General features: G+C 55.0%; 1 protein-coding gene across 2 annotated transcripts in view; it reads left to right on the top strand.

The window, feature by feature from the left end:
- The first annotated feature begins 5647 nt into the window (after positions 1-5647).
- The window catches only part of Pcdh10 (protocadherin 10), a 45732-nt gene continuing 28532 nt past the window's right edge, over positions 5648-22847 (top strand). For both annotated transcript variants that reach the window (XM_090356946.1, XM_090356947.1), the window contains exons 1-4: positions 5648-8371; positions 9586-9644; positions 10115-10221; positions 18105-18410. In XM_090356946.1, coding sequence (XP_090213072.1) covers positions 5681-8371; positions 9586-9644; positions 10115-10221; positions 18105-18410 — 3163 coding nt within the window. In that variant the 5' untranslated portion in view covers positions 5648-5680. The remainder of the gene's footprint in view (positions 8372-9585; positions 9645-10114; positions 10222-18104; positions 18411-22847) is intronic.

The following is a 22847-nucleotide window of genomic DNA, read 5'->3' as shown; positions in this document are numbered from 1 at the left end:
TGATTTCATTCACAATTACCAAACTGAAAAAGAATTCTATGCCTAATGACATTCTGGCCTTTCCATTAAAAACTGTATAACATACACATACATTCACGCATACACATTTGGAGAATAAACATACATAAGATAATATGTATATCTAGAAAAATCTGTGTATACAAACATATATACGTATAGCTTAGCCCTGTATATTATCCAAATAAATGCAAAAAATAAATTGAGTCGTTATTTCAATCTGCAGCCTAATAACTAAATCACAATTCAGGCTGCTAAGCAGTCTCTTATTTAAATACAAAAATATTATGTAAGCCATAAAAATGCTAGGTAAGCTGAGAACATGAACTTCAACGGAACACAAACTTTTTTACAGTGTCATCCTTCCAAAATGCTCATGAATTTCCCCTCTCAGCACCATATAACTCTGTTGGGCTGAAAATACTGATATGTGTTCAAGCTCCAGAAAACCATGATAAAGATCAACAGACTTGATTTTAAATCAAGTGTTATAAGTCCATATCCACTCATCTTTCGCCTTTCATACATAAATTTTGCCATATATATGAATATAAATTCTAAAATATATTAAAGCAAGAGAAAACTTACATAATTACACAAAATAAAGCATTTTAAGAAAATTCCAATGTGAATTTTTATAAAAAATACTTTTTATCCCTTTAAAAATCAGTATCTTCATTTACAAACTTCAGAAAAATTGCCAAAGCCAGGCTGCAAGTTAGAAATGATAGATATCAGAATCAAAAGTAAATAATACAATTATCTCCATTTCGACCATGTTATGCCTATTTCATTCATAGTCTAAAACTCAATCTAGTTTCTATGAGAAGTAAGCAAAGTTCCATGAGGAGCGAAGAACTTTAGAAGTCAAATCATAAAATGCCGTGCCGTTCAGGAGCGGAGCTCGGATCCCTCTCCAGCTTCTGGCTTCTTTCATCCGTGCGTGTCACAGGGCTCTTCGGAACCACGAGGACACCTGGCCGTGAGTGTTTCGTCACTGCCGTCCACGCGTTCTAGAGCAACCTGCTATCCCTGTAAAGCTATCCACGCCGTGGATTGTGAAACCTTGGTTGTGAAACCACAGCCGTCTGCCTGCTTCTCAGTAGATATGTATTTAGCGATTTCATATGACCTTGGGACACTGGAAAGATCCTGATGTGCTGACAGCCAACACTGAATGAGGCTCTACTCCGCTGAGTCTTCCTGCCTGGCATGTCTCCCGATCACAGCCCCAGGGCTGTAATTGGATCACTAATGCCCTCCTAAAGCCACACTGGGCGTTTTGTGCCTTAGTGTCCAGACTCCTCAGACCATAGCTGCTGGGCTGGTAGCCCCAGTCACAATTTGGGTTATTTCATTCTGTTGATTAATCCAGAGGGCTTTCCCCAAGAAAACAATCTACACTGGCTCTGGATTACTGTCAAGAAATCAACCCACTAAGGGATCAGAGAGAGAAGGAGAGGGGGGAGAAAAAAGAGGGTAGGGGGCGAAGAGAGTGAGAGAGGAAGAGAGGTAGAGAGGTGAGGGGGCAAGAGAAGGAGAGAGAAAGAGAGAGGGGGAGGGAAGGGGGGCCAGCTCCTGGAAGACTCTATTACTCATCAGCTGGACTTGCAGTTCTCTCCCTGGACCCCAGTGTGGAAACCTTCATGTTCCGCCCAGGGTCCCATCACTGAATCCCACATCCTCCAGTGCACCTGGCTTTCCTTCCCAACGTGGTGTCTCCCCGTTCACCTTTCCAACCCAAATCACACCACTGCTTTCAGCAGACCCCCCTCTCCCTCCACACACACTGGTGGGTAACAGAGTCAAAAGGAGTAGGTTGGATTCTGTGGCTGTCTGTTGTGGAGAATTAGGAGGAAGTCCAGTAAAGAGACTCTAGATGACCACCCCTGCCCAAGGCCTCCCAGAGGGCCCACGGGAGAAGACAACCACAGGCGCCCACTGTCATAACCCGGGTCACTGTGGCTGTGGTTGTTTTTCTAACCCAAGCCCTGCCTGGACATCTGATGCCCTACTCCTGTGATCTCAGAGCGAGGGGTCTGTTTGTTTCAGGGTCCTAAGACCCCGCCAAGCCTTTCTATTTACCCGAGTGCAGCTCTTGTACACTGTGGAATACAACAAGGAAGGAGAGGGGGAGAGACTGTCAGAGGAGTCAGTCTGCTGCTAGAAAAATACAGTCTTGCCCTTTGCACAGAGAGGCCACGCGCCATTAAGGAGAAAATAATAAAGGTAACTCCACGCCTGTGTATTTGCGCTGCACAGGGTGGCAGAGAGGCGTCTGCGCAGTCCTGGCCAGGCCGCGCGGGGCCGGGGCCATCTCCACGCGTGGACATGTGGCGGAGCTTGGGCCTGGGCCTCTTCGCAGACGGGAGGAGAGCGCGCTATCCATCCGCACCGTGGCGTTCCTGGAGGAGGACAGCAGGGCCACGCACCCTTCAGGACGCGCAGACCCTGGTGCACGTCCACCCATCCCGTCCCTGTGCACGCAGTGCTCAAGTGCAATTTGTCATGTGGGCTCACAGGGGCGGCTGGGCCGGGCGGGCTTTTCAGTCCCTGCTGAGGGTTTCACAAGGCCCTGCCGGGGCCAGCGCGGAGCAGGAGGCCTGGACCCGAGGGCCAGGCTCCACCACGACCCGCCTCTCCTGGACAGGACCCTGCCGGCCGGGCTGGGGCTCCACGCCTTCCCTGGGCAGAAACGGGGGTGGCTTCCAGCTCTGCGGGGCGCACGGCCGAGGGGGTGCAGGACGGACCTTTCCTCTCCCATCCTGGAAAGGCCTCCGAGCCCGACGCCGGGGGGCCCTGGCGCCCCCACCCCCGGAGGAAGAAAACGGATGGCTACCACGTCCTCCGCATGGGAGGCGCTGGGGGGCGCAGGGGCCCAGCCTGGCCCTGCCGACCTCTACCTGAGGGCTCTCCGCGAAATGGACACCGAGCTCCGCGTGGGTCTGGTCTGCCTGGAAACCGGGCGCCGCCCCCGCGTGGCCCCGCCCGAGCCCGGCCGCCGCCGCAGCCCCGCCCCGGAGCCCGGCGCCGGCTGCGGAGGCCGCGGACTGCGGTGCGCCGGCGCGGCCGCGCGGGGGCGCGCGGACCCCGCGTTTGCGGAGAGCGCCGGCCGGCGCAGCCCCTCCGGGGCCGGGCGGGGGCTCCGGGACCGGGCGGGGGGCCGCGGGGCGGGCGGCGCGGGCCGGGGGGCTCCGCGGCGGGCCCGCGCCCCGCGCCCGCTCCGGCCCCCGTGCACGCGGGCACCCTCGCCCCGGGATCGTCCTCCCGCCCCGCGGACGCGCGCACCCGTGCGCGTGCACGCATACACTGCTCCTGCGCGCGTGCTCGCCGGGTGCGCGCACACATCTGTGCACAGCTGTCCGCGTGCGCGCGCCGGGTCCGAACGCCCCACGGCCCCGCGGCGGCCCCAGCGCCGTGGCTCCCTTCCCGACCCCGCTGAGTCAGCGCGGGAGCGCCGCGTCCCCTCCACCCGAGCCTGGCAGCGCGGGCCCCGTCCTCGCCCTCCCGATCCACAGGTCCCCGCCCTCGCCCCGCCGCGGACGGCTCTTCGCGCGTGGCCGGGAGGGCGCCGGGGCTCCGCAGCCGCTCGTGGCGTGGGTCCGGAAAGACGCGGCCTCCGCGGCCCATCCCGGGTGCCGAGAGCCGCCGTCCGGGGCTGCCCAGCACCCAGTCGCCGGGCCTGGCAAGAGGGCCATTAGCATTCACTCACATGCGCGCTCACGCGCACACACACACACACACACACACACGGGCGCTCTGACTCGCGCACGTACATGCTCACACACGGGCGCGCACGCGCACACCCCCGTGGGGATCCTGCAGAGGCGGGCGTTCCGGGGCGCCCGGGCCGGCTCCGGGGGCGCGCGGGGGCTGAGCCCGGCAGGGAGGGCGGCTGAGCCCCGGGCTGCGCACACGCGCCAGGACACCGGCTCGCGCGTGCACTGCGTCCGCACAGGCCGCGCGATCGCGGGTGGACAAGCATCGGGATGCCCCGGAGCATGCGAGAGGGAACCCGGCTTTGAGCGGGTGGTGGGGATACACAGAGGACACAGGTCCTGACCCCCGCAAGGCCATGCGTGGCCCTCGGGCGCAGGACGGGGCGCCCAGCGGAAACCGTGGGTCCTCCCGAGCGTCCTGGCGGGGCGCGGGCCCGGAGGAGGCGGGGCTGGCACGCCGACCCGGTCCGCGGTGGGTCCACGGTCGTCGCCCAGCGCGGCCCCGGGAGCTAATCCTTCAGGTAGGAGTGTGTGGCTGCGCCGCAGGAGGGACGGGCGGCGACTGTCTGGCGCTGCACCCGCGCGTTCACATCCCCAGCGGGAACCCCTGACCTCCAAGGCTGCGCCCCGTTCCCACGCCCCCCCTCCCCCGGCGACCCTGCCGCCAGTGCCCCATTCGACTGACACGCGCGTCCCGGCGGGCTCCGCCGGGCAACCCCGAGCACGCGGGGCCCCGGGCAACTTTCCCCACCTGGGAGATGCGTCTCCGCCGCCGAGCCGGGGAAATACCTGGGAGGAAACCCCGCTCCTGGGAGAGGGCGCCGCGGCGCGGCCGGGTGTTTTCGCCTCGGCTGACGCAAACGGGGGAACCTCCATTCCCGCCGCGTCACCTGCGGCTGGGGACCGGGAACTTTCCGCGGCAGAGTCCCCAGCCGGCGCCCGGGGCCGGACCGCGATCCTCCCGCTGCCTCCCGCTCCCTCCCCGCGCGGGCGCCGGCTCCGCCCCTGCCCGCCCGGCCCCGCTGACGCGCCAGAGTGGCGGCCGCGCGGGCCACCCGGCGGCGGCGCGGGGGGCGGCGCTCGGCGGCCATTGGTTGGCAGAACGAGGGCGCTGCGCAAAAACAGCGAAGCGGAGCGCTCGGAGCTCAGACTCCGCCGGCCGCGATCCGGCTGCGGGCGGGCACTGGGCGTCGCGGGGCGGGCGCGGGAGCCGGGGCGGCCTCGGGACACAGACGCTGCCCACGCTCGCCGGGAGGTCGGGGACGCCGCGGCCGGGGACGCGGCGGACGCGGAGAGCCGGCCCGACCACCCCGATAGAGAGAGCGGACCCCGAAATGCCCGGGAGGGCGCGGGGCGCGCGCACGCGTGCTCCCGGAGAGCGGAGGAGGATGAAACTTTGATGCGGCAGAGCCGGCCCGGGGTTCCGGCCGGGTTCGCTCCCGGTTTTCCGACCCTCCCGCCGGTGCCAGCCGTTGGCATCTGGAGGCATGGTCGGCGGTGGCAGCCTCGCCTCCGCCGCCGCCGCCGCCGCCGCCGCCGCCTCCCGCTCGTCGCCTGCCTCTTCTTCATTCTCGGCCCCGACCTCCCCCCGGCCGGGGAGCCAGCAGACGCCCCGAGAGCTCGTCCGCGGGGAGCCGGGACCGACCGCGGGGCCCAGGACCATGGAGGCGCCGCTGTTGCCCTGAGCGCGCGGGGCGGGGAGGAGGCTCGGCGAGGCGCCGGGCACGGCGGCCCCGCTCGCGGCGCTGCCATTGGAGACGCAGGCCGGCCCGGGGAGGCGCGAGCACGCGGCGGCGGCGGGGATCGCCTCCTCCGGGGAGCGGCGCGCCGCGGCGGCCGCCCGCAGCCGTAGCGCTCGAGCCGGGGCCGGCGTCTGTCGCGGCCCTCGCCCCGCGGCGGCGGCGGCGGCGGCGGCGGGGGCGCTGCTCGGCCCGGCCTCGGAGATGCTCCTGCGCGTCCTCCTCGCCCTGGCGTGGATGGCGGCCGGGGTCGCGTCCCAGCTCCACTACACCGTGCAGGAGGAGCAGGAGCATGGCGCGTTCGTGGGCAACATCGCGGAGGACCTGGGCCTGGACATCACGAAACTTTCGGCCCGCCGCTTCCAGACGGTGCCCAACTCGCGGAGCCCGTACCTGGACGTGAACCTGGAGACGGGCGTGCTGTTCGTGAACGAGAAGATCGACCGCGAGCAGATCTGCCGCCAGAGCCCGGCGTGCGTGCTGCACCTGGAGGTGTTCCTGGAGAACCCGCTGGAGCTGTTCCGCGTGGAGATCGAGGTGCTGGACATCAACGACAACCCGCCGGCCTTCCCGGAGCCCGACCTCACGCTGGAGATCTCGGAGAGCGCCACGCCGGGCACGCGCTTCCCGCTGGAGAGCGCCTTCGACCCGGACGTGGGCACCAACGCGCTGCGCGACTACCAGATCACGCCCAACAGCTACTTCTCGCTGGACGTGCAGACGCAGGGCGATGGCGGCCGCTTCGCCGAGCTGGTGCTGGAGAAGCCGCTGGACCGCGAGCAGCAGGCGGTTCACCGATACGTGCTCACCGCGGTGGACGGGGGCGGGGGCGGCGGGGACGGCGCGGGCGCGGGCGCGGGGGACGGCGGCGGGGATGGCGGGGACGGGGACGGGGACGGCGCGGGCCCGGGTCGCGGCCTCCAGCCGCCGCCGCCGCAGCCGCAGCGCACCGGCACGGCCCTGCTCACCATCCGCGTGCTCGACTCCAACGATAACGTGCCCGCCTTCGACCAGCCCGTGTACACCGTGTCGCTGCCCGAGAACTCGCCGCCCGGCACGCTGGTGCTGCAGCTGAACGCCAGCGACCCCGACGAGGGCGCCAACGGCGAGGTGGTGTATGCCTTCAGCAGCCACGCGTCGGCCCGCGCGCGAGAGCTCTTCGGGCTGTCGCCGCGCACGGGGCGCCTGGAGGTGAGCGGGGAGCTGGACTACGAGGAGAGCCCCGTGCAGCAGGTGTACGTGCAGGCCAAGGACCTGGGCCCCAACGCCGTGCCCGCGCACTGCAAGGTGCTGGTGCGCGTGCTGGACGCCAACGACAACGCGCCCGAGATCAGCTTCAGCACGGTGAAGGAGGCGGTGAGCGAGGGCGCGGCGCCGGGCACCGTGGTGGCCCTGTTCAGCGTAGCCGACCGCGACGCGGACGAGAACGGGCGCGTGCACTGCGAGCTGCTGGGCGACGCGCCCTTCCTGCTCAAGCCGTCCTTCCAGAACTACTACACGCTGGTCACCGCCGCGCCGCTCGACCGCGAGGCCGGCGACGCCTACACGCTCACCGTGGTGGCGCGCGACGGCGGCGCGCCCGCGCTGGCCACCAGCCGCTCCATCCGCGTGCGGGTGGCCGACGTGAACGACAACGCGCCGCGCTTCAGCCAGCCGCTCTACGACGTGCACGTGACGGAGAACAACGTCCCCGGCGCCTACATCTACGCCGTGAGCGCCACGGACCGCGACGAGGGCGCCAACGCGCGCCTGGCCTACGCCATCCTGGAGAGCCAGATCCAGGGCATGAGCGTGGCCACCTACGTGTCGGTCAACGCCGAGAACGGCTACCTGTACGCGCTGCGCTCCTTCGACTACGAGCAGCTCAAGGCCTTCAGCTTCCAGGTGGAGGCGCGCGACGCGGGCAGCCCGCAGGCGCTGGCGGGCAACGCCACGGTGCGCATCCTGGTGGTGGACCAGAACGACAACGCGCCCGCCATCGTGGCGCCGCTGCCCGGCCGCAACGGGACCCCCGCGCGCGAGGCCCTGCCGCGCTCGGCCGAGCCGGGCTACCTGGTGACGCGCGTGGCCGCCGTGGACGCGGACGACGGCGACAACGCGCGCCTCACCTACAGCCTGCTGCGGGGCAACGAGCTCAACCTCTTCCGCCTGGACTGGCGCACCGGGGAGCTGCGCACGGCGCGCCGCGTGCCGGCCAAGCGCGACCCGCAGCGGCCCTTCGAGCTGGTGGTGGAGGTGCGCGACCACGGGCAGCCGCCGCTGTCCTCCACCGCCGCGCTCGAGGTGCGCCTGGTGGACGGCGCGCCCGACGGCCCGGGCGCCGGCCCCGGGGAGCCGCCGCGGCCTGGGCGCGCGGGCGGCGGCGCGGGCGCGGAGAGCGCGCTGGACCTCACGCTCATCCTCATCATCGCGCTGGGCTCCGTGTCCTTCGTCTTCCTGCTGGCCATGATCGTGCTGGCCGTGCGCTGCCGCAAGGACAAGAAGCTCAGCGTGCGCTCCTGCCTGGCCGCCGACGGCTGCGCCTGCTGCGCCGGCTGCGGCGCCGGCTGCTGCTGTTGCTGCTGCTGCGGCCGCCAGGCCAGGGCGCGCAAGAAGAAGCTGAGCAAGGCGGACATCATGCTGGTGCCCAGCGCCGCCGCCGCTGCGCCGGGCCACGCGCCCCCCGCGCCCGCCGACGAGCCCGGGGCCTTCGGCGCCCACCACCACGCCCAGAACTACTGCTACCAGGTCTGCCTGACGCCCGAGTCCGCCAAGACCGACCTCATGTTCCTCAAGCCCTGCAGCCCCTCGCGCGCCGCCGCCGACGCCGAGCGCGGCCCCTGCGGGGCCCTGGTGGCCGGCTACGCCGACCCGCAGCCCGACTTGCTGGCCAACGGCGGCCTGCTGTCCACCGAGGTGAGGCGGGCGCGCCCGGGGGGGGGCTGGGGTCGGGCGAGGGGTGTGTGAGCGTGTGTGAGTGTGTGTGTGTGTGAGTGTGCGCGTGAGGGTGCGCGTGAGAGTGTGTGTGCGCGCGCGCGCGCGGGGCGGGGTGGCTCAGCTCCTTCCGTCCGCCCCTGCGCCCCCTCGGTGTCCCCCAATCCCCCCCCCAGCCCCGGATTCTCCAATCCCGAGTACCCCGTTCCCCACCCTCCTTCGTGCGAAGTCCCCGCCCCCTCCGGAGTGCAGCGGGCCAGGCGGGGTGGGGCGCGGGGAGGGGAAGGAGGGAGGGCGCCGGGAGGGGGAGGGGGGCCGGCGTGGGGAGGGGTCGGGGAAGGGGGGGGCCGGCGCGGGGAGGGGCGCGGGGAGGAGGGGGAGGGAGGGCGCAGGAAGGAGGAGGGGGAGGGGAGGGGCGCGGGGAGGGGGAGGGAGGGCGCAGGGAGGGGGGCGGCGCGGGGAGGGGTCGGGGAGGCCCGGAGCGAGGCCCTGGAGGCCCGCAGCCACTGGCGGGACTGTGGATGAAGCCCCGCTGGCACCCGGCCCCCGCAGGGGTGGACTAGAGCCGAGCGGGGACCATGGTCATCCGAGGTGCCCAGCCAAGGATGGACCAGAAAAGGTTCAAACGGGAGTGGAGTGGCGTGGGGAGGAGAGGGGGGCCGTGGACAGGACTGCGAGCCCCCGCGTGGACAGTCTCCTTCCTGTGAGGCTGGTATTGCCCACTGGTGTCCCCAGTATCTGTACATCTCACTTGTGTCATAGGCACATTTGGAAAATCAACATCAAAGTAATTCCCTAAGACATGCACTCCTCTTTCCTCCTGAGCGTGGGGTCCCCCTCGGCTCACCAAAATGCACTGGCACAGGAGACACAAGGTGTGCCTGTGAGGGGAGAAGGGAGTGCCAGGCTGATGGCTGGTAACCAGAGCTGAGGAGCCTTGGCTGTGAGGGCTTTACACGTCCCTGCAGACGTGCATTGATATTGGCCAACACTGAAAAATCACAATCTCCACCACTGGCTGGCAGACAAGGTGGTGTCCTGTCTCCACACCACGCCCCTCCACCCTGCCAGTCCCTGGGCTGTCGCCCTAGCATGCACCAAATCCCCTGAGCAGAATCTCGTTTCTCACCCCCAGGCACACTGCGAGTGAGACCCAAGCCTTCAAACGCTCTTGACCTGTTTATTCTCTTTCCTAGACGAAACACCAGCGGGCAGAGCTCAGCTACCTAGTAGACAGACCCCGGCGGGTCAACAGGTAAGCACCCCTCCTCACTTCCTGGCTTAGTGTGTGGACAGTCTACTCCCCAGCAGAAGCAGACCGGTGTCTCCATCCTGAAGATAAGGTGCATGCATATTTTAAGTGAGAGAAGGTGAACAGTACTACAAAATACTTTAAAACAAGGACAGACACAAATGCTTAGGCCACCCAGCTCCAGGAAGAGGAAGACTGGCTTAGATCCCTTCACAGCCTCTGAGAGGTTTGGTGACTGTTTTCCTGACAGTTCCACCTCTGTTTTCTGAGTCAGCTGTAGCCAGAGCCTCGTGCCTTCCCCTAGTCCATGCACGCCTGGGGAGGGAGGGGGGCAGGCTCAGGTCGTGAAAGGAACTTTCCGGGGCAGTGAGGCCCACTGGCAGCTCTGCCCGCCTGCAGCGCTTGTCTGCAGCCATGTGGTGGCAGAAGAATTGTCTCCATGTTGTATTCCAACTGTGGTCTTCTCTTTGCAGCTCTGCCTTCCAGGAAGCGGACATCGTGAGCTCCAAGGACAGCGGCCACGGCGACAGTGAGCAAGGAGACAGCGACCACGACGCCACCAACCGGGGCCAGTCCGCCGGTGAGTGCTGGCTTTCTAGTTCTGAACCACCTGGACTTCTAAAGCCTCGCGTTCCCGTGGCTCTCTAGACTGTCAGAGAAGGGCAGAAGGGGGACCGTCCCTCACTCCGCCATCAGGGATACTTGTGTATGGGTGATCTTTGTGGAAATTAAATTGACTCCAGGTCTCCCCACCTTGCACCCTGTCTGGTCTCCTTCCCTTCCCTTCCTTTCCCTTGCCTTCCTTTCCCTTCCCTCCCCTCCCCTCCCCTTCCCTTCTTCCCTTCCTTTCTTCCCTTTGCCTTCCCTTCCCTTGCCTTGCCTTCCCTCCCCTCCCCTCCCAGTTCCCTTCCCTCCATTTCTTCCCTTCTTCCCTTCCCTCCCCCCTTCTTCCCTTCCTTTCCTTTCCCTTCCCTTCCTGCCTTCCCTCCCCTCCCCTCCCCTCCCCTTTCCTTCTTCCCCTCCCTTCCCTCCCCTCCCCTTCTTCCCTTCCCTCCCCTCCCCTCCCCTTCTTCCCTTCCTTTCCCTCCCCTTCCCTCCCTTCCCCTCCCCTCCCCTTCTTCCCTTCCTTCCCTTCCCCTCCCCTCCCCTTCTTCCCTTCCTTCCCTTCCCTTCCCTTCCTTCCCCTCCCCTCCCCTCCCCTCCCCTCCCCTCCCCTTCTTCCCTTCCTTTCCTTTCCTTTCCCTTCCCTTCCCTTCCCTCCCTTCCCCTCCTCTCCCCTCCCCTTTCCTTCTTCCCCTCCCTTCCCTCCCCTCTCCTCCACTTCCCTTCCCTTCCCTGAGGGAGTGCCTTGATTACATTGGGTGTTTTTTTTTTTTTTAATATATATATTCCCTGATTGCCCCGTGCGTTCCTTGGTGCTGTTGTACTCTCGTGTGCTGAACTCTCATGTGTGTGTATGTGTGAGAGGAGCTGCCATGGCTGCACGATTTTGGTTTTATTTTCACTTAGCTTTCTTTCCCCAGGCTGGGTCTTCACTTGTATAAAGTCATCTGAATTGAACTGCTGGTATTATAAAAGGAAACTTAGAGGAAATAAAATATTTTCCTTACAGTGAAAGTCATTCCACACACCTGGGCTCCCCTCGGCTTGGTTGAATGTCATCTGCAGAGGGTTGGATTTTTTGCTCTTGGCCTCCTGGTTTCATGGTGTGTGTGGGGGAAACATGTCTGTGAAGGGTTGGGTTTTTGCTCTTGGCTTCCTGGTTTTGTGCGTGTGTGTGTGTGTGTGTGTGTGTATCTCATGGATGTGTCTGTGTGCGTATCACGTGTGTGTGTGTGTGTGTGTTTGTGTGTGTATGTGTGCCTGTGTGGCACATGTCTGTGAAGGGTTGGGTTTTTGCTCTTGGCCTCCCGGTTTCATAGTGGCGGTGGGGCACATGTCTGTGAAGGGTTGGGTGTGTGTGTGTCTGTGTTTCTCTCTGTGAATCTGTGTGTGTATGGGTATGTGTGTCTGTGTGGCACATGTCTGTGAAGGGTTGGGTTTTTGCTGCCAGCTTCTTGGTTTCGTGTATGTCTTTCTGTATCTGTGTGTGTGTGTGTGTGGCCCATGCTGTGAAGGTTTGGTTGTCTGCTCCTGGTTTCCTGCGCGTGTACGAGATGGGAGGGTCAGTTTCTGACCTCTGAACACCTGTGCTTAGCCTGACTCTGGCTCTACTCCGCTCACCTGAGCGTTGAGTTTATTGCCTTAGGAGATGGGGTCCACTTGCCAGACAGTCCTGGAGGGCGCTGTTCCCTGCCGTGCTGGGGGGCCCTGGCGGTGATCCTGGGGCGTCCTGAGGAAGGGCAGTGCCCACCTGCCATGGTCTGGCCTGTGGAGGCTCCCTTCCTCTGGCTGGGCCCTGGGAAGCCGGCAGGAGGAGGGAGAGAGGTGCTCAAGGCGCCCTTTCTGTGGCTGGGAGTGAGTCATTAATATGCAGGCCTAAGAAGACTTGAGAGCTGCCAGAGCCAGGGAGGCCCCAGTTCCAAGGGCCTTCCAGCTGACTGAACAGAGAGCATCTGTGCCCAGCTCCACAACAAACCAGGCTGGGCCAGCACGCTGCACCCCAGCACAAAGCTCCTTTCATGATTTTTGCTCTGTTTGTGGTATATGATTTATTGTTCTCTTTTAACAACTGTACATTTAGCATGGACGGCGTCTATTCCTCCTTAGTCTCTAACGAAGCTGTCAGTCTGTGAAAAGTTTTCCATCAGAACCTTCGATATAAAAGGAGAGGATCTGAGACAGGTTTCTTTGGCTGCATTTAGCCCTTGCCTGCTGCCTTTGAAATTTTCTTTTTCTGTAGCACTATAGTCTCAATAAACATTTCAATTAGTTTAGTCCCTTAGACATAATGAGCCATAATAAACTGCCCAAGGGAAGGGAGAGGATGCACATTTGCATAAAGGGCTAAATTTGGAAGACAGATGAGGACACATTCCTATCCCTCTGTTTCCCGTCGCTGTCTTATTTCCCAGGCTCTGTGTGGCCATTTTGGTGATGTTGCTTTCAAAGTATTTGAGATGCCAGTGCATTTGAATGTGTTCTGCAAAGCCTTCTGAAAAGGCTAGGCAGTTTATTTTTCTATCCAAACGTTGCTCCCCCCCCCCCCCCGCCCCGTCTTGAGTTCTTGGACACATGAAAGCCTCTTTTTTTCAGTGGTTCCTGGGTGAGCACGTGGTAGGCCCAGTGGGAACAGCTTCAGAAGGCTGGCGCGTTCGTGGGAGAATCGTCCCCAGGTCCAGCACACCCATTTCACTGTCAAAAGGATTGCGAGTGTTTTCAGTTTTATTGTTAAGCACGACTCCTCACTGCAGAGAGTTACAATGCACTTATTTGGGAACTTTCGTTAGTACTTAGCGTGATGTATGTTATGAACTTCAGAACAAGTAGCTGTCCTATCTCAAAAATCACCAGCTTGTTGCAATAAATCTGTTGCATTATTTGGAGACATCTAAAGTGTCAGAATTAGGTAATGCTCGTCACACAGCTATGCCTTATTCAGGTGTTCCTCTCAAGGTCAGCAGAGAAGACCAGATTTGCAAATCCCCCCCTACATCTCAGGCGGGAGAGTTAAATTATCAGTGGAGCTGACATTAGAGAGAAGTCCGGAGCATTCTCTCTCAGTTTATAACCCTTCCCAGCCTGCACAGAGTAGCTTGGTGTTCCGCCCGGTAGGAGTTCCCAGCATCTCCTTTACATTCTCCCTCCCACACGCCTGCTTACTGTATGCTGACTTGGAGAGGTCTTCCTTCACCAAGAGCTGCTGCTTGGGGCTTCTCCTCTCCCTCTTCCCCTCCCCTGGCTTGTTCAAGCAGGCTCTGGACATCCAGGCAGCTGCGCCCCTGTGGGCCTGGCTGGGACTGGGGCAGGCGTCCATTCCACCTTGAGAGGGGTGGGGGCCCTGGTCAGATGTGCCAGGAGGCCCACCTTACAGCCATCTTTCCAGACACGTGTTGGAGAGGGGAGGGGTCCCTGAGGCCTGCTGAAGAGCCTCAGCTCGTCTTGGGGTGGGCACTTCCATTCCCAGCTGCTGAATTCCTGGGGGATTTATGTGCTGGGCAGTTTAGAGCCCAGGGCCTTGAGGTACCAGTCCTGGGATGCAGGGTGACAGGGGAGGCCGAGGCACCTGGGGCTGCTCCAGGCACCACACCGACAGGCATCCCTTCTCCCACTCCCCTCAGAGCTTGCAGACTGGAAAGTGATCTTCATACAGAAAATCAACCTCGACTGGTTGTTTACAAAAACATCTATGGTGAGGCCATGTGCTACGGTGTGATCATGATCAAGAGACTTATAATCAGAGTAACCACGAAAGGGAAAATGGAGAAAATGATAACATTTCAGAGGAACAGTAAGGACAAAACCTTGATGCATTTTAAAATTTTGATTAAAATCTGGCCCCACGTGAAATTTTCTAGCTATAATCTTTACTGTTTAATTTTCCATTTTCAGAATTTACAAGCAAGGCAAGAGAATGTCTCAGTAACTGGAGTGCCGTCTCCTTTAAACCTGACACTCCCTGCTTTAGTGGAGCCTTATAGCTTGAGAAAGAAATGTGCCTATAATTTGTATTATTAATATTATTAGGGACCAACATGAGTTGAATGCAGTTGTAGTATTTTTGAAATCACAGTTTTTTTTCTATACAACTCTGCCCTGTTGACTTTAAAGGAAAGTTAAAAAAGCAGTGTTTTAAGTTTCGTCTAACTATATCCTCCTCGTCTTGACACCTCTCACATCAGCTGTCATGCTTTGTGACATAGATTGTTTCTGAGAGCCAGAAAAATAGGTAACAAGAACAGGAGATTTCAAGTCAAACATATGTTACAATATTTCTTAGATTTTTTTTAACCATAATTTCCAAAGAAGGTTTGACCCATATTTTTGGACTCTTGAAAAATTTCATAGGGTCAATACTAAGAGAATTGGAAAGCAGAAATAGAATCTAGTTAACACATGAAATGTTCAGTGTTACAGATTTTTGCATTTCAAGGTAACAAAGCATGCTGTGCAATGCAGTCATTTTGTACCACTGAAGTTAAACTGCCTCTATTTACTTGGTAATTACAGGGATAGTATATTTAATGAGACTAACAACAAATGATAAAAGAAAAATGCACTCTCTTCACAAACTGCTTTGTTGAATGACAATTCCTTAGTATAACTACGTGAAGATAATGAAAATACTTTTGTTTATTTATTTTTTATCAGTTCTGGAGCTTGAGCTCAGGGCCTGAGCACTGTCCTTGGGCTTTCCTCAAGGCTAGCGCTCAGCACCACTTCTGGCTTTCTTCAGTGTATGCAGTACTGAGGAATCGAACCCAGAGCACCGTGCATGCTAGGCAAGCACTCTACCAGTAGGCCAAACTCCCAGTACCAATAAAAAGACTTAAAAGGAAAGATGACAGTCAGTCCTGTCATAGCTATCCAGAGTCAGGCAGGGCAGTCGTTTTCATCTGGCTCTCCACGTGTCTACCTGAATGACCAATGGGGGAAAAAAATCTCTCAGCTCATTTCTTGTTACTTATTCGAAGCCTATTGATTGATATGTTTTTCATTTTCATATCTACACCTTGAGTTTTTTCCCACGCAAGCAGATCTACTTGTTTGATCGATAAAACTTCTGGAGCAGGAGGCCTCCCTTTCGGTCTCATTATGAGAAGCGCTGGATATTTTTACTAAGGGAATTCCATTGTGCAGAATGAATCCATAAACTAGCCACGTGCACTTTGTAAATAGCATTTCCCTTTTGTCATGAGACTTCGTTTCTCAGCAAAATCTTCGTATTCTCAGATGTTTGCTTTATAAGCGTGACATAGACTTTCGGTACAGAATCAGATCTTACAGGCTTTTCTGCCTGACCTAAGGAAATTTTCATAGTCTCTAATAATTAATCGAGAGAGACAGAAAAAACATCACACACGTGAAAGAGAAAATTCATAACTGAATAAAAACTCCCCATACTTAAAAGTAAAATTTGAAGAACCTTCTGTTACTTTATTGGGCAGAAACTTTTTACTCACATACGAGACCATACTATTTAGAATTAGAAGATTATATGGGCAAATGCAACAGTGTGAAAGAATTTGCGTGATGATATCGTGGTTCGAAGCTAGCCTTGGCAGAAACGTCTGGAAGACTCATATCTTTAATAACCCAGCAAAAAAGTGAGGAAGAGGAGGAGCAGAGGAGTGGCTCAAGTGGTAGAGCACCAGACTTGAGTGAGAAAGCCAAGGGACAGTGCCCAGTTTAGTTATAAACTTCAGCACTATCATTACAACATCAACCACAAAGTTTATAGCTCATTTATAGTTTATTTTTTCAAAATGAAACCAACAGGTTTCTACCTGTGTCAGAGACATTATCATTTCCTCCCTCTTCTTCTTCTTTTTTTTTCCCCTCTCCTTCTCCTTTTTGCAGAAGTAGGGTTAAATCTTGAGCTTCATTCTTGGCATCTTTCAAAACGTGGATCCATTCCATGCTGGTTCTTTATCCCAGCCCCGGCTCGCGTTTCCACTCAACAGTTCACTGCTCAGCAATTTATTTCCAGGCTTAGGCATGACAATTACCAGTGAAATGTTGTAATCAAAGTCAGACTCAGCATTGTACACAGCTTAACTTAATAAAAAAGTTATTATATCAGGAGCGAGACATGCAAGGGACTTGGTGTCAGGGTTTGAGAAATAGTTTATGTAAGTGGTTATTCATAATTCTGAACCTCTTACCATAAATATAGAAAGCATGTATTTGAAAATTATTTTATGAATATAACATTAACAGATACAAACATATAAATCACATAATACGGTTGGAAGTTTAGAAGGGAAGTTTAGAAGCTAGCCTTTGAAGGCTCTTACTGCTCATGGTATTTATAGAATTAACCATCAAGTAAGTTTGCTAGATACATTCTTCTCTCTGGTAAAAAAAAAAATACAATTTTTCTTGGTCTTGCATTTGATGAGTTATCTGTACGTCAGTGATATTAGTTACTTCAATCTAACATGATTTTACAGCCTGTTCAATAAGTGAGTTACTATAGTTAGAAAGACAGCGAGGTGTTATTTTTGTGTTTTTCTGTGTAGTGCCTCAAATCAAAATTAAGACCAGTGGCTCGTGCTTGTAACTCAGGAGGCTGAGATCTGAGGATGAGGGTTTGAAGCCAACCTAGGCAGGAAAGTCTGTGAGACTCTTGTCTCCAATAAACAATTCACCCCCCCCCAAAAAAAAAAACTAGAAGTGGTGCTGTGGCTCAAGGGATAGAGCAATCACTTTGAGTACCAAGAGGCTCAGGGACAGTGCCCTAGCCCGGAGTTCAAACCCCGGGGATGGGAAAAAAAAATTCAAATAGTGTTGTGCGATGCTAAACAACTCTAATGCCTTGCTTAAGAAACGGGAAGACCTTTCTTAATCGTGGCCAGATAGCACAGGACACTTTAGTTTGTCTAAGCAGCACAATAAAAACCAAGGCCGTCATCTGACGTCTTGGTCGTGTGGCATGGGTAAGCACTTTCCTGTTGACTGCGAAGGCGAGCTCTTTACAATCCCAAAGGAGAAGTAAGCTGTTTGTCAATATTATCTGCTCCTGCCTCGGACTGCCTTTGGTTACCTTGATGTTTTTCTAATTAGGCCATTTGTTCTGGCGTGGTCCAAGGTGCTAAACAATAACTGACTTGTAATAATATGGACTTCCCGAGTGCCAATAAGAGCTGCTGTGATGAAGCCAGCTTGCTGGAAGCTGAGAAAACTGGCTTGCAGCTCGCCAGGGAGCGGCTCTTGCTTCTCCATGACCTCCTTAGCACCCCGTCCCCCGGCCGGCTGCCCTCCATCTCTGTGCTGCTCGGCTTCGCGTCTACAATGGCTCCAGAAGTAGCAGACTATCGTTGCTGGTACTCAGCATATTTCCTCCATTTCTTTTGTGTCTAGGAACAGAAGCTCCAGACGACATTAGGAGTTCTGGATGATGAAGCCTTGACCTGTGATTTTGGGGGGTTGGGGGTTTGTTGCTCTGAACCTCACAAGAAACTTTGACTATTCTTTTCCCACTCGTTACTTCATTATTTAGACAGCTTGGATGTCACTTCCAAGCCCAAGTACTACAAATAAGTAAACAAATGAGTAAATAGACACACACACACACACACACACACACACACAAGCGCACGCGCACACACACACACACACGCACGCACACACACACAGGTCCTTAGGGCTGGCCTTTCCCCTGGGTACTTGGGTGGTCTAGAACCTGTGTCACCAGGCCGCCGGCTGCATGTCTTTCTCTGCACACTGGCAGGCGGCCCTTCTGGTTCAGAGGATGGGGAGGAGGGAGTGGCCATGTCCCTGTCCCCAGGCTTTCCAGGGCCGTCCTGGCTGGCCCTGTCCCCAGCCCCATGGCAGCCTGTCTGTCCCTTATGTCTCCTGCAGGCATGGACCTCTTCTCCAACTGCACGGAGGAGTGCAAGGCCCTGGGCCACTCGGACCGCTGCTGGATGCCAGCCTTTGTCCCGTCCGATGGCCGCCAGGCCGCCGACTACCGCAGCAACCTGCACGTCCCAGGCATGGATTCCGTGCCGGACACCGAGGTGTTTGAGGCCCCAGAAGCACCGCCAGGGCCCGAGCGGTCCTTCTCCACCTTCGGCAAGGAGAGGGCCCTGCACAGCGCCCTGGAGAGGAAGGAGCTGGACGGGCTGCTGACCAGCACGCGAGCGCCTTACAAACCGCCCTATCTGAGTAAGTGTGCCCCAGCTGCCTGGGGGCTCTGTCACCTTCTGGGCCTTGGTCACCTTCGGGGCCTCGGTCACCTTCAGGGGCTCAGCCGCCTTCAGGAACTCGCTTCGGGGTGCCTGCCCACCCAGGCAGAGCCTGAGGGCTGGCAGAAGCAAGGTGGGGTAACTTAGGGTGGAGGTAGACTGTAGAATGGATGCTGGGTGGGGTGTCTTGGGGTGCAGACAGACTAGAAGGGATGCTGGGTAAGATATAGTACTGTTGTGCTTCAGAACCAAACAATTTTGACTTCCTATATTTTACTGATATGTGTTTGGCCTTTTATAAGTAATAGCATGCACTCGGGGGACAAACAAGTGAATGAGTAAGATGCCATTTTGAAGTCTTCAGACACCTACACCCACTGATGAGCCTCAGAAAGACAAAGCTTTCCCAGGCCTCTTTATCGCTTAAATTGGTGTCTGAACTTAAATGGTATTTGGTATTGAAAATAAACCTTTCCCCAAGTTTCAGTAGCCCAGTGAAGCGTCATCTCACATACTTTTAAAAACAGGTGTTGTAGGAAGGCACCTGCAAGAAGGTGAAGGCAGGCAGTCAAGACGCTCCGACGGTATTTTCGAATAATAAATACTTGCCTTCTGCATCCATAGTCAAGGGAATGGACTTCAGATACTGGGAGAATCAGTTGGTCCTCTTGTGCTTCCAGTGAGCTTTGGTAATTATTGCTACATGTAATTCTAAGTACCTTTCCTTTTGAATGTGTCATGGTAACAATAGTTTAATAAGATCAGAGACCATGCTGCCTCCCACTTAGTGAAAATTCCCCTATGTGTTGAGAACCTAGACTTTTTATATAGAATCCTGATTTCAGGATCGTGGAACCTGGAAGCCAGTTTCTTCCCTGTTACACTAGCCCCGTGCAGACTCACTTGTATGCTGTCTGTCTGGATATGGTGGGAAATCATTCTTTTAATAATAGTACCTATCATCATCATCATCATCATTATTATTAATTTTAGCCAGTTCACACTGCTTATCATTTTAGATTGGGGTTAAAACACGCACGGCAAATAAGTAGAAATGGACTGGTTTGTACTTAAGTTAATGTTGGCTCTTCGTACAAGTTTAATTGTGTTCATGTCACTTCAGATCCATGCAATTGCCCTTCGTTGCCCTGATTTCATAGGAGTAGTGGATTTTATTGTTCAATAGTACAAGCCAGAAGCCAGCTCATGGATCATTTTTCTTGTTGTTCATACAAGTGATGGTTCTTTTTAAGACTGTGTCATTTATCATCAGGAATGGAAATATTCTCATCTTCTAAATTGAAAAGCACATCCCTTATGTAATTAAAGAAGCTAAAAATTGACACCAATTACTTGCTTTTAATCAGAATGTTTAAATAATTATTGAGGTTGCTCTTCTATTTTTGCTTAAATGTGCGTTTAGTTTTATCGTGAACATAATGTACATTTTGATGTTAGGAAAAGTAGCTGTATATTTAATTTTGTAAAACTCCCAAAAAAGCCTAATGAAGCCATGACTATAATTTATACAGTAATGATGCAAAAAGGGCGCTATAGTTGAAATAGTAATTAGACCATCCTATCCACTTGTATGACTTCAAACTTATATACCTAACTGAAAGCTAAACGTGAGAAGTTGTCTTTCACAACAGTCTTGACTATGTGCATATTGCAGGATGCTCCTGGGTGCAGGGGCTGGCTGGGGCCTGCGGTCCCAGCCGCCTGGAGCCAAGACTGGAGGCCCGCCTCACAAACCCATCCCAGCCAAAGGGGAAGGAACGGTCCCTGAAGAGGGACCATGGTGTGTTTTAAAGAAATGAATTCGTTCAAAATTGGATGTCAGTTGAAGCCCATTTGTCAGTGCTCGGAGTGCCCTATGTGCATGTTTTCTTACAGGGTTACCATTCTCACCCGGCTCATCAGGTTGAGACGTTGAGAGAGTGGAGAGGTAAATGACAATGGAGGGGCCACAGCTCCTATCGCAGACACTGTGCCAAGGTCCCCAGAAAAGTTGACTGTGGGCCCATGTTTGCCTTGAGTTTTTATTAGAGTAACACAATCGGTGACCTTTTTATCATTTTAAAGCTTGATTAAGATTGACAATTGTTTTTACCACTTTAAAGGATCGTTGGAAACCTGAGACAAAATATTCTCTGGAGCTTAAAAAATAGCCTTGCCTTCTCATCATCCTGAGCCCAAGAGTGCTTTTTACAATTGTGGACATCTCTGTTTGAATTTTAGGGTTATGGACATCTTCGCAAAGAGAAATTCTGTCATAGGGTTAAAAATCTCTGTAAATTCTCAGCAAATGAGAAGCATATAAGAATTTAAATGAGAAAGAAATGACAGTGAGTTCTTCTGAGGGTCATTGTTTGCTATGATTTTGGATTTACCGTTTGAACAGCCTCTCCTCACTCTCTGTCAGTGAATGAGTGACGGTGTCCAATCTCAATAGGTCTAAGCCCTCACTAGTAAAGCTAGAAAATTTGTTTCTTGGACATTTGCTGATTTTTTTTCCCAGTACACATGACTTATTCCTTGATTCTGGAAACGATCAGGAGATAATCAATGCTATTTTGTCTGAAATATATTTGTGAAACAACTTGCTCTACGCGTCATCCAATGATAAGCTATTTTGTGTACAGCGAAAGTAGCACCATCATACTATGAGACGACCTCTGAGTCCGCGGAATTTTCTAGAATCCTCAGACTGGCTGGCACCCTTTGCAGGAAATTGCTGGTAACTTCCTGTCAGGCAACACTGATGGTAAACATTTTCACACCTTTATTTAATCTGTGACGGGAAGTTTACCTGCATCTCTCCGTGAGCTTCGTTTTGGAAGACATCTTGCAGGCGTCTGTCTGTGTTTCGTGGGCCAGGTCTTAAGTTGCCTGGAATGGCAGGACTTGCTTTGTTTGGTGACGTTGCTGGCAGACTCTTCGTTGTCTCCCTCTGTCTGCCTCCTGTGAGAATTCTCTACTGCTGTGAACTCAGTACTGTGGGAAGAATATTGGTGACACTTTTCTTGTGTGCCTGGAGGTTCTTGAGCCTTAGTTTCCCCCTTTCTCAGTGTGTCTCTTTGGCCCCAAATCTCTTGTCTTAGCATCACATCATTAGCTGGCTGTATTTGGGGCTTATGATTAAATCTCTTCCAATCAAAATAGTTTACTCACTTCAACCCCATGAGAAAGAAAAGGATCTGCTAGTGTGTGTGTGTGAGTGTGTGAGAGTGTGTGTGTGTGTCCCAGCTGGATTTAATGTTCAGCACGCTGTATTCTAACGTAGTTCTCTGGGAAATGGAATGTCTTTATGGTGCCTGCCATTCCTCCATTAACTATGGTGGCAATGGCCTTGCCTGGCGTTCCCTGTAACCCTAGTTTCAGAAGATAATGCCGTTTTATGTTGACTCTTCTTACCTTGCTGGGCAATGATCTGTCTCAACTAATAGGATTTAAGGTGAAAGCCACACAAATCTAACAAGGAGCAGATAGAGAGCAGCTGTCCATTTGCCATCCAGGCCTGCACCGGTATCTGTTGGCATTTGCTTTGTACTTGCACAGTAGGCCTCCCTACTTTTAGCTTGTATCACATGAGATCTGGGCTCAGGAGCGGTTTGGAATTAGTTCTGTCCAAGAAATTCTGTCTCCTGTGTTGAATAGTCTTCCCAGAGGTTGGTTGGCCAACAGACTTGCTTCCACCCTGGGGGAGGCAGGGGGTTCATATGAGACAGACTGGATTGGCCGTGTTCTGGTCAAACCTTCATATTCTGTAAAGAAATTGAACCTGACCACTATTAAAGGCAGCAGTGGTGGACGTTCACATCCTCACTAATTACAGACTTCACCACAGTGGGCTTCTGGGTGGTGTTTCTTCCTCCACACATGCGCACGCACAAGTTCTGGCACCGTCAAGCAAACTTCTGAGCATCACCACAAATTTTTTTTTTAAATATTGCTATTGTTTCTTCTCAATGACACTCGTCTACATTCTCCTGGGTCTGCATTTCTTCATATTAATTGATTTATGGCATCCCATTTATCCCTGCTGTGCCCTGGTAGCCAGGATCACTTCTGTTCTGTGCTGGTCAGTAGATCCCCACACTGGCTCTTACCCCCAGGCTTTTATGGAGGTGACAGGTGCATTCGTTCTCCAAGGTGAGTCACTTGGGTGTCTTACTTAACCCTGTGCAGGTGTCATCTAGTTATGTGGCTTGTCCTTACCATTCTGAGTTTTCCTAAATATATCCAAACGAAATACTATCGTTTAAAAGTTGTGTGGTGGCTGTCATCCTAGCTCCTCAAGAGGCTGAGAGGAGATCGCAGTTCAAAGCCAGCCAAGGCAGCAAAGTCTGTGAGATTCTTTTCTCTAGTGAGCTACCAAGAAACCAGAAGGGGAGCTGCAGCTCAAGTGGTAGAG

The sequence above is a fragment of the Megascapheus bottae genome, chromosome 23 (genome assembly GCF_031878675.1).
Source record: "Megascapheus bottae isolate mThoBot1 chromosome 23, mThoBot2.hap1, whole genome shotgun sequence".
NCBI lineage: Eukaryota > Metazoa > Chordata > Mammalia > Rodentia > Geomyidae > Megascapheus > Megascapheus bottae.
Note: the sequence above shows the minus strand (reverse complement) of the source record. Positions and strands in the feature narration are given on the sequence as shown.